The sequence below is a fragment of the Anabas testudineus genome, chromosome 19, assembly GCF_900324465.2.
Source record: "Anabas testudineus chromosome 19, fAnaTes1.2, whole genome shotgun sequence".
NCBI classification, from domain to species: Eukaryota; Metazoa; Chordata; class Actinopteri; order Anabantiformes; family Anabantidae; genus Anabas; species Anabas testudineus.
The window spans coordinates 16,776,621-16,792,797 of NC_046628.1; the positions used below are offsets into that span (position 1 = coordinate 16,776,621).

The 16,177-nt window shown below is 43.8% G+C and overlaps 1 protein-coding gene across 2 annotated transcripts; it reads right to left on the bottom strand.

Annotated features, from left to right (window-relative positions):
- Window positions 1-788: 788 nt before the first annotated feature.
- On the bottom strand, window positions 789-16,140 carry cep131 (centrosomal protein 131). 2 transcript variants are annotated; one of them, XM_026351315.1, is made up of 30 exons: window positions 15,959-16,140; window positions 14,859-15,055; window positions 14,595-14,689; window positions 12,380-12,491; window positions 11,941-12,068; window positions 11,422-11,526; window positions 11,098-11,277; window positions 10,890-11,007; window positions 10,688-10,804; window positions 10,273-10,459; window positions 10,063-10,157; window positions 9,862-9,972; window positions 9,540-9,723; window positions 9,303-9,397; window positions 9,018-9,197; window positions 8,731-8,922; window positions 8,386-8,523; window positions 8,155-8,280; window positions 7,936-8,052; window positions 7,661-7,690; window positions 6,944-7,046; window positions 6,109-6,310; window positions 5,500-5,607; window positions 4,742-4,859; window positions 4,544-4,618; window positions 4,148-4,290; window positions 3,710-3,887; window positions 3,385-3,581; window positions 3,216-3,276; window positions 789-3,126 (listed from the first exon to the last, which is right to left on the bottom strand). In XM_026351315.1, the coding sequence occupies exons 2-30, from the start codon at window positions 15,042-15,044 to the stop codon at window positions 3,055-3,057; spliced, it is 3,753 nt and encodes a 1,250-aa protein (XP_026207100.1). In that variant the 5' UTR covers window positions 15,045-15,055; window positions 15,959-16,140; the 3' UTR covers window positions 789-3,054. The 2 variants fall into 2 exon arrangements, with proteins under 2 accessions (XP_026207100.1, XP_026207101.1); XM_026351316.1 differs by lacking the exon at window positions 7,661-7,690.
- Window positions 16,141-16,177: the final 37 nt, after the last annotated feature.

Below are 16,177 nucleotides of genomic sequence, written 5' to 3' on the forward strand. Positions count from 1 at the left end.
AGGGCTGGGGGAGGGCTGGGGAGGAAGAGAAAGAAGCCCACTCCAGGCTGTAATAAAGTTAGACATGAGCAGGCAGCTCGGAGAGCTCTGCTGGGCTCACAATGGATCCCACCCCAGCACTGACAGACAGAAAACACACACACACACACACACACTGAACACTCTGCAGCTGTCGGTGACAAGCAGGAACACGAAGGGTGAACGTCGGCCACACAGCTGACAGCTTTTTACAAATCAAGAGAGGAAGACACTTCACTCTCTGCACTTCCACAGTCACTCCTCCATCCGTTTCTCCGTCCATGCAGGCCCCCGGCAGCCTGTCACTCAGCTGGGCCCTGCGAGCCAAGTGAGAGGCAACAGAGTGTGTGCCTCCCCGGGTTTGGTTTCTTCAGTGAAAAGACAGGAAGTACTCTGAAAGGGGAGACACGTTTCAGTACGCACCGCTACTCTGAGGGAGTCAGCGAGCTGCAGGGCGATGAGGGGGAAAGAAAGAACTAAATGAGAGGGGGGGCGGGTTCTGGACATTCATCCAGATGTTTAGGCTGAAACATCCCAGAGGTGCACGCTGCAACTAGAGCTCTATTATGACAACATGTGAGTTTGAAATCAACAAATGGATTCAGGAATTGAAATCATCTCACAGCGTGGACTCCAGAGGGTTTCAACGAGACACTTCTACGTCTCCAGCTTGTGAGTTATGGCCTGAGAGAGCGAAGGATGATGGGAAGTCAGAAACAGACAAACAACGGTCTGTTTCCCCACAGAAAACACAAACGAGGAACACAGTGTGTCGTCCAAACAGCTTTTTGTTTATTCTCAGTTTGCTCATACATCACTCACTGTCTCCTTCTCAGCTTTCGAACCATCAGTAAAAACTAGAACCAGAAAAGAAGACGGTGCGTTCAAGAGTGTGGGGGCACAGAGGTTTACACATGGTGAGTTGGACACAAGATAATAACCGAGACAGCTGGAATGGGTCGTATGCAAAGTTACAAATGTTAAACACAAAAGTGTATTTTGTGATAGTGTGAGAGTATCTAACACCACGAGGGTCATCTCAGGTCGAAATGGGAGGAATGGTATCTCTCTCTGTCTCACACATACACAAACACACAAAGGCAAGGCTTATTGGCACTGGTAGGACAGGCATGCGTGAGGAATGCCAACTCACACTGCCGCCCTCTCCTCTCGGCTCCGAGGTCAGTCTGCTCTGCCAACACCAGCCAAGCGGCGAGAGGCTGCAAGCAAACGGCGGTGCCTCCAAACCAAAGTCCTTGTGACTCACAGTGAATCTCGGTTAGTGACCGTGAAACCCACAGAGACGTGTGACACACATCACGCACTCCTGTCCCTGCTGAAAGACTCTGGTCTGGATTTCATTTTATGTTTGCTCCATGAGAAAAGTTGGATTTGGCATCATTAAAAACTGGGACAGTCAGAAAGCTGCTCTATGTTGAACCTACTCTATCATTACGTTACTTCATATGAACCCTTTTCATTGTGGCTCATACGACTTTCATGTCAGAAAAACCTAACATACTGAATTTTAACCATCTACAAATGGCAAAGGTATAAAGTCACCTGACAGGTGTCAGCAGAGCTGAGTAACTGTTAGTGCTCTTGTAAAAGGAATGAAAACTCTTTGACTCTTCTGTGGAGCGCTAACTGTACAATAAATAAAGAACAAAGTCAGAATAAATAAGAGTTTGATACGAGGTCTACGTTTGAGGCTTTCGCAGTCACACCAGATGGTGGTCTTTCACATCATAAATAACAGGCCTTAATTCCAGGTTTAGAGTTTCTGCTCTCTGTTACAGGACCCACCCACATGCACACATCACTAACTCAGGCTATGCACTGAAACTTTATCCACAAAGACTGTCTGTGTCTGAGAAGGACACAGGATTATGAACATAAAACACAACAAATAAAAACTGATACAGCTGCTGAGAGAGAATCAGCATCCAAACACAGACAGTTAACGTATGTGTGTCTCCTTCCCCTGTCGGTTGGGGGGCATTTTTGTCACTGCGCAGCCTCTGGATCAGGGCGGCCACAACCCGGATATGGCTTTTAACATAGCTCTGGTCACATGCCTCGTGCCCCCTCAGCCCTGCTACCAGTCTGCTCTGTCCCAGCTCAGCTTTGTTAATCCTACAAACATTTTCTATGTGCATTCTTTCCTCCCTTCACCCTCCTATCTTTCTTTTATTACATTCAGAATCTTTCAAAGCCACTCAAATCATCAAACCTTCCATTTCCCTTCACTCCTTTTCCTTTCAGTTACCTACATGTCCTATTTCTCTTTCTACACATTCTGCACTCTATCTTTAGTATGAACCAGTGTTAATACAACATTTCTAAGCTCTCTGTTAGAAAATTTGGTTTAAGACACATAAAACAAACAGTTAAGAGCTGGTCACAGGGCAGAGGAGAGGGAGAGGTTACAGACCATGTGATTAGCCCACGCCCTGAGGAACACTGGGACAAAACACATGACTCAACACATACAGGGGGCACTCTGAGCTTGACTTGTTTCAGGCTTTGTTCATACTGTAGCTGTGCAGCTGACTGAGCTGAGTCCTGTTGTATGTGGTCTTCTAGAAGGAGCAACCTCCACCCTCTCCCACTTCACACCAGCACGGGCCTAAGCTGGTTTCAGAAACATCTGGAAGTGTTCTCTGTGGCAGCTCGCTGGGGAACGTGGAGGCATTCCTGCTGCCTGCATGAGGAGGGAGTACAGTCAGAAAAAAGCCCTCTCCCTCTGGAAAGGGAAGAACAGGAAAGTCCATCTGCAGCCTTTTCATGTGGTGCCGCCAGGTCTGTGGCATTTAAATTAGGGAAGTTCAAACACAACATGCTCCTTCATGCCTGGGTGAGGGGGGTGCATCTTCCCATTTTGTATTATTTTCAAATGAGGTAGGACAAGGTTCAGTCACTTGTTCAACCTTTTGAAGCTCCACAGGTTCAGTCTTGCTCACAGGACTAACATCCATAGGAAAGAGTTGGGGGTGGAGGGGGAGGGGGTCGTATAGGACCAGGAGTTCCTGTCCGTCACTTTTCCAGCAGCTGCTTCCTCTGCTGTTCCCACAGAGCCTCCAGGTGATCGGCTCTCTTCAGAGCAGCCTATCAAACGACAGAGCAACGGTGTCAATCATCTCTCGAAATCAGCGACAATATTTATCGAGCGCCGACAGAAAGAACCCGCCTCTCACCTCGTGCTGCTTCCGAAGATTATTGACAGTTTCGTCCTTTTTCAAGATGGCCGACTTCACTCTATTAATCACAGAAAAAAAAATCATTTTGAGTTTTGTTTATTTGTAGTGAGATGACTCAGTGACCCCCCCACTGGCTGCTGGTCTTTTTGTTTGATTCCCTTGTTACCGTTGATGAACTTCAGCCAGCTCCTCCTCCTTCTCCCTGGTGATCCTCTCCACCTCCAGCCGCAGCCTCGCTCTGACTTCTGAGACCTCCGTTTTCAACCTGCGGTTCTCCTCCTCTGTTGTCACCAGTCGGTCGGCAAACTCCTGCCTTATCACCTCGGCCAGGCTGCGCCGCTCGTTCGCCAGTTTGTCTCTGGTCTGAAGAGACAGGTCAGTCGGATTCTAATGTATTATTATATTTATAAAATATTATAAATATATAATATTTTGTGATTTTTGCGTTTGCTTCTTCGCCACATGCCAAATGTCAGTGATGTGCACCTCACCTGTGTGATCTCCTCAACCTCCTGTTCTTTCTGTCTGAGCGAAGCCTGTAGTCTGATCAACTCTCCCTCTGTCTCCATCTGCTGCTTTCTCAGCTCTTGTTGTTTCTCCACGGCCGCCCTCTCAGAACGCTCAAGCTCCCTCAGCTCAGATTCATATTTCTCCCTCACGCGCTTCACCCTGAGAACAGTGTGCATCACGGGTTGGTGTTGATACAGACTTTTGTAACATTACTTTGCACAGAAGAAATATTATCCAGCCAGGATTTGCAAAAGACAAAGATGAATCCAGAAAAATGTTCTAAATGTCTACAACACCGGAGCTCCAGAGTTTTTGAAGAGATCATTCATTTGTTCGTTGGTACAGCTACGGTGCAAAGTCAGAGTCACTTTCTCTTTATTAGTCTTAAAGGGCAAACACACACACACACACACACACACCTGTTATCAGCTGCCCTCTCACACTCCTCTTTGTCCTTGCTGGTCTCCTCCTCCAGCTTCCAGATGGCGAGCTCGATCTCTTTGTCACGCTCTCGTCGCAGCTCTTCTTTGAGCTCGCGTTCGCGGTTCAGCAGCCATGCTTCCTGTGGACACAAAAAGCACAGATGCTGTCTTTCCAGCACAGACACCCCAAACGTTTCATCCAAATTCCACTTAAGCAGAGAGTTGGAGGTTACAGGTCTCTATGCCATCTGACATCTACAACACTACATGCATTTTCAGCTCTTGAATTTAAAACAGTTGCACTATGAACACTAGAAATTTTACATCTGAACATGAACAAATGAAGCACGCACTGAGATCAGGTATAAACTGTGGACTGACGTATCAACAAACCTCTTTTTTCTTGTAGTTTTCCTCCCAGGTCTGTTTTTCGATGTCCAAACGTTCTTGTAACGCCTTCATCTCCATCTAGAGAAAAAGAAAACAATTAGCGGCAGACCTGCTAAGTGTGCATACCCTAGACCAACATCTGAGAGAGCTGGTTTTAAACTGTTGAATTTAATGATGTGATTCTGCACAGTTCACACTCACCTGGTGTCTCCTTTCCTGGTCCTCTCTGGTCTTGTCCAGCTCCTGTCTGAGGGCTCGTCCAGCCAGAGAGTTATTCTCCTCCAGCTGCCGGCGCAGATCCTCCAGCTCAGCCCGTTGCCTGCAATGGAAATACAAAGAAAAGCTCTTAAAAGCTATTTTCCATCCAACAACAAATCTGTAATTGGAAAGGGATAAAGATCTTTCAAGGCCCAACAGTGATGCAGAGAGCAGGGAAAGCATTGTGAGTGAGAAGAATTGACCATGAAAAATATGAAAGGCCGGTCATTATTAGGGTTTTACGATGTGCACAAAATGTCTTCTGTTCAGCCATATGCAACGTTCAGAACAGCATCTGCTTTTAGGTTGCTTCACCTCAAGCAGTTTATCTTGCTATTAATGGCATTTAATAGTAAAATAAAAGTCTAAAGGTCACGTGCTTAATAAACGTTGGATACTGTTAGATATTCTTTGCATAACAGACATTTGCTAGACTGCAGTAAAACATACATAACATGATGATACTCTTGACTTAGATGAAGATCAGAACAGCTTTTATGACAAATTAATGCAGAAAACCATGAAATTCCAAAAGGTTCACATACTTTTTCTTGCCACTGTACATAGTGACTTTCAGAGGATATGTCTTGATTTTCCAGTTTGCACAGTATTCTCTGTCTCTTGTTAAATAAAGGCTCTGGTTTATTAGTATTTTGATTTTCACTGCAGCTAGAGAAATGACCGGTGACCTATGACATCACCTTGCAGCCAGCTGAGCCAGCCTCTCTTTTTCGTCGGCCACCTCCTTGTAGAGACGCCTCCTCTGCTGCTGCAGGGACAGCTCCTCCTCCTGAAGCTGCTTCTCATATCTAAAACACACACATACACATGTGAATTAACACAAACAATAATCATTACACACCAGCAGAGCACACGAGTGACTAATTAACAAATGTTTCAAATGCTAAACTCATTAACTATAACAGTGTGTTCCTGCAAAGATCAGCCTTTCAGTCTTTCACTCCGTCTTCTGGCCTCCTTTGCTTTGCAGTGCAGGCGGTGTGATTTTAATGCTTCCAAAAATAGTCATGAATAGGATGTTGAATAAACTGTAAGACTGAAGATCAGCGCTCTCTCTGAGATTTGAATGCATTAAGCTCCATAAATGCTGCTTCGTTTTTAAGAGGTTTTGCTTTGAAGCAGGTTTCTATGTAACTTTTCATTTCTGGTGTGTGGTTGGATGTTTAGCTCTCATCTGCTTGTTTGTAGGGTTTTCATATTTAAAGTTTCTTAAAAGAATTCAAAGCAAGTATAACAGAAACATGGAAAGTCAGAGGTGGCCAGTGTGAGTATAATGTGACAATGCATACCTCTGTTTGGCTAGTTCCCTCTCTCTCTGACACTGCTCCTCCTTCTCCTTCTCCAGCTGCTGACGAAGCTCCTCACACTGGCGGACGTAGCGCTGGGCCGCCCGGTCGTCCGCCTGCAGCAGCTCCGCCTCGTGGAGCGTCCGCAGCTTCTTCAGCTCCTGTTTGTGTTTAGAAATCAGTTTTTGGATCTCTGGTTCCAGACCTGAAGACAGAATAACAGAAAACAGTTGACAATCTTTGGCTGATCAGATCCTGGCAAAAACAAACAAATTCTCAAGCACTGTACAAACATGTCATCAGCACTGGCTGACAAGTGTCTGTGACTTTTCATGGAATCATCACATCATCACAGACAGAAAACCTGGAACAACATGGTGGGTTTCTGGAAACTGAACTGTGCTTCTTTGTTCATGTTGCTTAACAAGCCGGAAAATCCACAAAACCAGCAGCTGCATACAACATTGTTGGTGGATTTGTAAATTCAGTTTGTTAATCTACATTAACAACACAGTGGAACATTTAAAAGATGGTTGTCCAGTGTCCAGCTGCTGTTCTATAGGAGCAGTGAAAATATGCTGTATCAGCTGAAACCTCAAAAACAATAAGTTTCAAAGCTGATATTTTTGTGTCATCTGATGGTGCCTTTAAATAATTTTGTCACTGTTGTGCATCATAAACAGTGGCAGAGATGATGTCACATAACAGATGTAAGCTACACAATATATAGCTATCCCATACGTAAGGTGGAATCACACATCTTGCTTGTTTATGTCCTGATCTTATGAGAACTAGTAAAAATGTTTTGATGTTAGATTTCAGCTCTGTCCTTCACTACCTTTGACAGTGATCTCTTTGATCTTCTTGGTCTTCTCGTCAATCCACTTCTCTCTGCGTATCTTCTCTGTGGCGCTCATTAGGTCTTTTAACTTCTTGATCTCCTGTGGAAAGAGGAAGTGGGTTTAGAAGAGGGTCAATTCTGGTGGTGTGGTGTCAGAGTGAGGATTATGCTGATACATGTAGCACAATATTTGTATCTGACTACATCCACACTGACGTTACATATGTAAACATATTTTTCTCTCTTTAACTCTTGGGTCCCGATTAGTCCCAGAAAATTGACCTTTTCCAAAAAAAGCCTCCAGAGTGAGTAAATCTCACATGGTTAGTCTGTTTCAGTGTGTACGGGGAAAACTGTGCTTTTTCAAAAGGTGACGACAATGAGACGCCAGCTCAGTAGCAGCTAAGTGGCCGCAAAGTTAAGAGAGCCTCAAAGGATGGGCATGTTAGGAGATCAAACAATAAACTGAAAAGTAATGCACAGTTAAATAAAGGAAGGGGAGAACAGAACACCACAGTCACACCTAATAACAGAAAGCACTGTAAGATTAAGCTGTAAATAGAGACTAGAGACAAGAAAAGACTGAGGAGACTCACATGCAGACAGACTGTCCCGGAGATGTTATGTGGGACAAACAAATGAAATTAAAAAGAGAATGATGGAATGAGAAAGATTAACGTGCCAAGAATGAACAGGAGAGAGGAAAAAAGTTACCTCGCACAAGGGACCCAGAATTTGCCACACCTAAACCCAGGAAAAAACAGATATACAGATAAGGACAAAGAAAGAAAAAATAAAGGAAGAGAGGGAAAAAACAGAAAATAAGGCTGGTTAAACAAAAGCAGCACTGTGAGAAAGCAAGACATGGTCACAAACAGGTAAAGCAGAAGTAGAGTGGCAATGGATATACGCACGGTGCAGATTTTTAATTCTTCATGGAACATTAAATTAATGTTGACTCAAGTTTTGTGATGATGGAGAAAACCTACCATTTCATGCTGCTCCTGCATCTGTGCAATCTTCTTGGTGTACTTCTGGTCTACCTGCTTCAGCTCTCCTACGACTCCTTCACAGCGCTCGCTCAAAGCCTTTTTATCATTGATCAGCTGACAAAAAAGAGCATATTTAAAACTTGGGCAGAAAGAAGAAGAAAGGGTTTTGATATTTTTTAAGCAGGCTGCAGCTGCGTTTAAATCATGTGCACCTACCTGATCAATGAAAGTGAGATGTCTCTGGATGGTGGCTTCATATTGTTCCTTCTGGAGCTGGAAGTTTCTGTTTAGCTCCTTCTCTGTCTCTTTCACATGTCTAACCGTCAGCTCCCTCTGCTGGGCCTGAAGGAAAGGAGACAAGGAAGAAAGACATACCTGAGCTCTGTGTAGTTCTATTCAGCAGCTACTATTCTCCCTCTACACTAAAATCTGTGTGCATCTCCCCACCAGTGCAGCCTGCAGCATGTTGACTGTGCGTTTCTTCTCCTCCAGCTCCAGCTTGATTCTCATCATGGAGCCTGTGATTTCGGCAGCAGTGGCAGACGCCTGGTCGACGCCTGTCAGCTCCTCCTCAGACAAAACAGCCTGAGAATACAAAAATCTACAAGTTAGGTTTTTGTCTTTTGTTAATAATCATGACATTTTCACATTAACTGCTTTAGCTAGATGATCTTTGTTTATCTTTTAGCTGAAAACACAATATTTTATTACATGTGGCTAAATCTAAACAGTGAAATTAAACTGGTCATAAAAACTAAACTAAGAAAGGTCTGTAGTGCCCCAGACCCTGACCTCTCTGTGGGATCCTGAGGTGACTGAACGAGGTCTCTCCTGTTCAGACTTCTCCATCTCATCCAGGAAGCTCATAATGCTCTGCAGTTTGGCCTCAGAGAGCAGGGCCCCCCCATCTGGCAGTATGGGGTGGTGACTCAGCTGCCCATGACGCTCAAGGTTGTCCGTGGTCAGAGAATTGGCGTCTCCATCCTTTAATGAGATACGGTGGAGATGCATGTTACAAAAGTACATGCTGGCTGAAGAGGAGCAGTATAAAGCTTTGACAATAATACTATGGGTCTCACGTCATCTATCCAGGCGTATTTCTCTTTGCGGTAGCACTTTGGCTCGGACAGTCTCTCTGGCTCCTCTTCTAACAGCTTCAGGTTGTCCAGCAGCTCATTGAGGGTTGTTTTAGACTGAGTCCTGCTGGACAAAGCTCCCTGCCGATGGTCTTCCACACTCACTGATCTCTGCAGGATCTCCTGGAGCACAGACATAACAGAACAGGGAACAGCAGAATGTTGTAGTTAGATTTATGGACATTTATAGTCATTTTAACCATTTCAGCAGTGTTTTTGGTGACTCACCTGTGAACACTGAGACCCTCTGCAATTGGATGAAGCTGGGGAAACAGCTCTGAAGCTGAGCTCACTCAGATCAGTCACAACATTCAAATTGGAGTCTGTGGAAACATTTAAACAGTCTTGTTATCACAGGATTCACTCACATACTCTTTCACTTTTGAACGAACTAGATATGGATATGTTTTTAGTGCCGATTAATGCTCTTCTGGCTACAATATGATGATACAGAGCCATACAGACCCGTATTCTTAGCTTTGACATCTGTGGGTGACATCGGGCTGTTGTTGCTCAGTGAGGCTGGAGTTTTGTTGATCAGGAAGCTCTTAGGCGGCTTCTTCCGCCCAACCACACCAGTCTGCCTCAGGCTCTCCTCAGCTCCATGCTGCATCTCTGCAGCCTGCTGGGACTTTTTCTGATGCAGCTCCTGCTCCACACCACCAGAGGGAGACATTAGACTTTAGACAAGAGCACACAGAACTCTGAAACGTAACTGATGTTCACTTTAGAAATCAGGGCATAACCCTAAAAAAAGGCTACTAGAAAGTACAGATGGGTTGTTCACCTTAGTGGCAGAGAGGTGAGCCAGACGAGTTTTCTCTTTACGGATCAACTTCCTGTCTTTCTCCTGATGCTGTTCCAGGCAAACATCCTCCTCTGCTCTGTCCCCACGATCCTACAAGGTAAAAGAAATAGAGGGATTTTAAAACAAAGAATAATGAATGAAGGAGAGCTAAGGGATGAAGACATTGAGTGAGTTATTTACCTGGGAACAAGGAGATCCTCTATGATTGGACAAAGCTGGAGAAATTGCTCTGAAGCTCAGCTCACCTACATCGGCCACAATATTCAAATTGGAGTCTGTGCAAAGACATAAACATTCAGTTGCTGTCAGAAATAACATCTGTGTCGCAACCTTTTGTGATGAAGTTATAACACATGCAACCAGTATCATAACTTAAAAGAACCAACAGACCCGTGTTCTTAGCTTTGACGTCTGTGGGTGACATTGGGCTGTTATTGCTTGGTGAAGCTGGACTTTTGTTGACTGGAGAAATCTTGGACGGCTTCTTGCGTCCAACTGCACAAGTCTGCCTCAGGTTTTCCACCTCAGCTCCACGCTGTTTCTCTGCTGCCCTCTGGGCTTTTTTCTGCTGCAGCTCCTGTTCCACACCATCAGGGAGACACAACACAATAAACTTAACATAAGCCAGAGAAAGCATCCACAGAGGGACTTAAAACAAATGATTTAGTCTTGTTTGTGTTTTTATTTGGGTCTAAAAGCTTAATAGTTATTTAATTTGAATGAAATTAGATTTTTAATTAGACTAAGCAAGAAGAGACAGAAAGTCCATTTATGGAAGTGTTATACTAAAAGTTAATCTGGGAACCTCGATGGCAGCAAGACGGGCCAGACGAGCTTTCTCTTCACGAATTCGTTTCCTGTCTTCGTCCTTCCTCTGCTGCTGATCCAAACAACTGTCATCTTCTGTTTTCTCTTCCCACTCCTACAAAGGAAAGGCACAGAGTGTTAGTGCAGAAGCAACAGAAAGAGTGAGATAAACCCCAGTGGTTTAAAAGGTAATCAGATACCTTTCTTTTATTAGCTAGGATGCGTTTGAGTGCAGCCTGGCTTGTGTGTTGCCTCTTGGCATGGCGTCTGTACCAGCGCTGGATAGTAACTGCTGCCTGATTCACCTGCTGAATAAACCTTTTAAAGGACAGAGGAACTGCTATGAGTACCAGTTGCCAAGTAAAACACAGTGGAAGCAGCCCCTTTAAACACTTTAGTGTGTCAAACCTTTCTGCCTCCTCCTCAGTGACCTCCCTCCTTCGAGACAGGACAGGGCTGCCATGCTGGGCTGACACTGGAGACTTGTTGTTGGAGGTGGAGGAAGATGAAGAGAAATTCTTCTGGGACTTGGTGAGGGAGCCATTCTCCAGTGACACCTCATCATTTGCTGTGGCCTTCAGGATGTTACTGAAAGATAGAATGATTTGAAAGACAAAAAAGGCAACCACATGACACATTACAGTCCATCCCAGACTAACATATTAGATTGGTCATATTAAACATTTTCCACAAACACGTCAGGTTGGTGATAATATTCAGTGCAGAACATACTTAAAAGATGGTTTCTGGTTGGAGCTCTTAGGCGTGAGAGGCTTGTCAGAGTAGTTGTTGTGTAATATGGTGGTAACAGAGTTCCCCACAGCTCCTTTGTTGCTCCTGGTAAAACATAAGCATAATGTTTTCCAGAACATCTCTTACTCTTCTTGGGCAAAAACATATGTGTTGGAAACTGTATAAAGTATCAGAATGCCACTGCTACCTTTTTTCACTTCACCTCCTTGAGGCATTTCAGCTACTGATACTGAACATGCTTTGACACAAATTCTTATGATAGAACAAACCAAGCAGCCAACTTTTTTTAAACAAATTTTATAGAAGAAAAGGTCTCAGTGTGTGGGTGGAATTCCTGAAGGCAGTATCAGCTACCTTGATCAACTGGTATGAAACATGATATGCAGGTAGAGATCATGAATGCAGCTGTACGAGCAGTCACTGAGGTGGTGTTAAATTTCACCTGGTGTTTCTTCTCTACCTGGATTATTGTGCGGATGTGTCAAAGACACTGCCCACCTGTTGTTGGCGGTGAAGGTGGCGGCCAGAGCAACTCCAGGCTCTCTTTTCTTGAGGCTGGTGGGAGAATCCATGCTGCCAGTGCTGCGGGAGCTCGAGTGCTGGGGGAAAACTCTGGGCTGATCGTCCTTAAGAAACAAAACACACAGTTTTGCACCATACCGTGACTCAACTAATGTACAATTTTACTCCTTAAAAATGATCTTATATAATCTTATTTGGACACTTGACACATGACGGTGAAGAGAGAAAATTACCCAAAGTGTAACTAACAATGAAATGATGGTTATTTGCAGCCCTAAGCAGCACACCTCAGGATTACAGTAAAATGATCTTTAATTGTTTTCTTCATGTACAGTATTCTACACAGGTGATATGCTGCACAGAATATAACTATCTTTAAGACATAACAAACAAACCAATGTGCTTAAAGAAATACCAAAATGTTCCATGTGGTTTTGTCTGACGATGCCTTGCTGAGGCTGGCCAGCTTTTTGCGTCCATCTGAGCTGCTGTCAAACAAGGCCAGGTAGTCCTCGCTCTGCTCCTGACTGGAAAACATAGAACATACATGTTATGATCTTTGTCTTATATAGTACAATACTGCAATATACTTTTTGTAAAAAGTTAAATAAACAGCAGACTGTTGCTCTTACACTTGGAAGAAGAAAACCCAACCTATTTGCACACTAGAGGTTTATTATTTGCAATTTAGGGACTCTTTAAAATGTCAGAACGGTAGCTGTACACCAAGATGATTATTTAAAATGCTTATGAAGTAGAGAAAAGCACGTCTGGACTCAGTTTTCATGTAACTAGGGCTTAGAAGTCCACAACACACAAAGCGGTGACCTCGAGTCATGGTTTCTTGTGGCAGCTTTTGTGATTAAATGTTGTCACGACAGCTGCAGAAATGGGGCTCATCCCTATATCTTCATCCCCCCAAGCACTGGAATTCAGTATGTACCAGCTGACGGTGTGTAAGAGAAACTTCATTATGGATTCCTTGTAAATACATGCATGCATATGTTGATCCCGATGGCCTGTTGTTCAACCTCCAAATAGCCTTACACACCAGCACCTCCACCAAGAGGCTCAAGAGGCACAGATGTCGGGTAACCCCCCGTCTGATCTGGCCTGTGCTGGTATCTCTGCTGCAGCCTGTCTGTGCTGTGTAAGTATATAAATGAATGTGTGTGTGTGTGTGAGATTGTGTGTGTCTTTAAGGGGAGGGGGACGAGGCCAGCTGGCTCAATGAAAAGCAATCTGACAACACCGTTCAGGCAGCACATTCCTCTGCTTTTGCTTTACAAGAGAGCGATGCATGGAGTGGCGGAAGCAGTGGTGGTGAGTGACCTAATGACAGCCTTGAAAGACACAGAGACTGGGAGGGGTACTGAGAAGGTCTTTAAAATTAAAACCCCTCTGCTCTGCATCCTCACAGGGAGAAAAGGGTGGGGTGGTGGCAGCTGCCCGACAATAGGACCAGAGTGTGCATACACACTTCTTCTTTCACTGGCTCATAGTAGAGAGGGTAACCTGACCCCGAGGTCCCAGCCCTCCCCCTCTAACCTATGACAAAGCAAGTCCCCGCACCCCGCGGCCCCAGTAACAGCTCCCCAGCTTTCCTCTACTCTTTATCATGCAGGGTCTGGCGCGCCACAATTCCCATTGTCCAAACTGCTTCAAGGCTGCCAGCTGTTGCTCACTAAAGAGAAGTGCTCTGGTTTAAATAGCAGAAACTCCAAAAGAAGCCAGCGTGTTTCTGGTAGCACAAGCAGAGCTTCAAGACTGTCTGACCCACATTATCTCAAATGCACAAATTCTTTTCTGTCATTATTAAAAACATGGCCTTCTTATTTCATGTTCATGTTACCAAAAAGGCTATTTGTTGATCTAACTGAACATTTTTCCTGAGGCTCTGCTGAGTTCATGTATCAGCACATACTGTACTATATAAAGTTTAGTAGGGCAATGTCAGAGATAAGGAATGAGGAAAATAAACTTTTTAGTTAGCCCAGAGAAATAATTAAGGATACCGCAATGTGTTAGAAGTATAAACAGTTTCTGTGTTATTACATCAACATGTGTACACAAACATTTGAATTTCCAGAAGTACTCAAATTATTTACTTAAGTAAAAGCAGCAACACCACAAAGTAGACAGTACAAGTACAATCCTATATTCAAATTACTTTTTAAGTCTTAAGTAAATGTACAGAGGTATGAGCTCAAAGTGTAATTTAAGTGTCAAATGTAAAAGCACTGTTTGTACAGAATGGCTCATTTCACATTAAAGAACAGGATATTAATGGATTATATTCAAAGGCGAGACATTAAATAACACTTTAACTATGGAGATGATTAGATAATCATTTGTGCTTCAGTCAAATATCCATCGTCTGACTTACTTTGGGTACTACTGGGTTGTTTGTGAATTTCACACCAGGGATCAATAAAGTCTTGATTGATGATTGATGATTATGTTGTAGTAGTAACCTAATTCCAAGAAGTACCTAGTAACTGTAGTTAATAAATTAATGTAGTAGAGCAGACATACAATATTTGCCTCTGAGATGTAGAGAAGTCAGTAGTAGTATTTAAGTACAGCACAGTGTAACTGTAGTTAGTTACTTTCTAGCATTGAGTTAGTACCTTAAACTGATGTTTGCCTGCTGATTGACCTGTGTGGTGCTGTTGGACCGCCTCAGGTTCTTGATGGATCGGGAGCTACCATGGCTGGCATCGCTCTGTGGATTCAAAAGGTGTGTTGAATTATAAGAAGAAGAATTATATTGTTTGATTCATTCTGTCCTTTTCGACATCTTGAACAGATCACCTTATTACTCATAAACAGTTTCCAGTTCAAGTTCCTTTGCCACTACAAAAGCACACGTGAGGCAGTGCATGGTTACTCACCAGGGTGTTGCGTTTTCCTCTGCTGTCACTAGCCACAGAAACAGAAACAGACCTGGAGAAGTACTTCCCAGGAGATGCACTGCTGGGTCTTTTGGACATAGAAAGCTGTGAGCCTGACAAGCTGAGGTCCAAGGCATCTCCTGAGACACCTGTGGAGATGGACGAGGGGCTCCGTGTTGTATGCATCCTTTGCAAATCTGGAATATAGTAACACATACTAATTACCTGGAGATTCTGCGTGCAAGACCACAATATGAGGAAATATCAGTCACTCCTGTTTTGTCTCCCTGAGCTACAAACAACAAAACCACTCAGTATCTTACTAACTAATCAGACAGGAGGTGAATGAGCTAAAACCAACCAGCACACACAACTAACTAACAGTCTTAACTTCTACTATTGTTCTGTGCTTTAACAGAGAAAGGTTTTAATGTTAGCTACAATAAAACCAAGCGAATTAGTTAGTAAGTAGGTGATTAAACTAACTACTAAAAATAATGCAGTGTTGATCTGATGTTACAAGACACTGTCTCAAACAGTAAAGCAAACTTAACATTGTGCCACTTTACTGTGGCAGGTGTGCGTTAGCTAACAGAGCTAACCGTAACCTACTCTTATCATCTTCCCATCACAATAAACTATCTCATGTAGCATAACGGGTCTGAAAAAAACAAACAAACAGACAACGGTCGTCGACTAATGTTAACTTAAAACAGTGTGATTCCTCCCAGCTAGCTAACGCTGGGTGTCGTTACTAACGTTACAGTAAGCTAACACACGGGTCGTTACAACGGTTCTAACGGTAACAGAACCATGGAGGGACAAGTTATTCCCAGTGGATGCAAATTGGTTACGAAACATCATCTTACAATAACGTTCAATTGCACTGATTTTAAATCACAGTTTGGTTTCAACAGGAAAGCTTAGCTAGAGCTTATATGAAGTGTTACACTCCCATTATAAACAGGCTTCAGGGTGAAATAAAATCGGTTGTTTTTCAAATGAAGTCTTGTTAGGGCAAGCATTTCTAGCTAACTATTATCGAAATAAACCCCTAAAATGTGGGTTGCTATTCAACTAAGTTAGCGATTACTACTTACTTCAGAAGCTGAGTGCCACCATTGCTTCAGGACGCGGTCCAGCTGTGTTTTATTCCCCGGACAGTTGTCGGATCAGTGAAAGTGCTCCGCGCAAAACACGGGACACCAAATAACGCGTAACACCATCGCTGTGGTAACAACACAAACAGGCTCCGCCTCTCCACGTCTGTGATTGGCGGAGACAGAACGCTGGCCCTTCGTTCGTGCATCGGATTGGCT

Excerpts from the sequence above, each read along its gene's own strand:
- cep131 (XM_026351315.1), bottom strand. The coding sequence starts at position 15,044 with ATGCATACAACACGGAGCCCCTCGTCCATCTCCACAGGTGTCTCAGGA. Across the intron at positions 9,973-10,062 it reads GAGGATCTCCTTGTTCCCAG|GATCGTGGGGACAGAGCAGA; the intron begins GTAAATAACTCA and ends TTTACCTTGTAG. Across the intron at positions 3,127-3,215 it reads ATCTTCGGAAGCAGCACGAG|GCTGCTCTGAAGAGAGCCGA; the intron begins GTGAGAGGCGGG and ends GTCGTTTGATAG.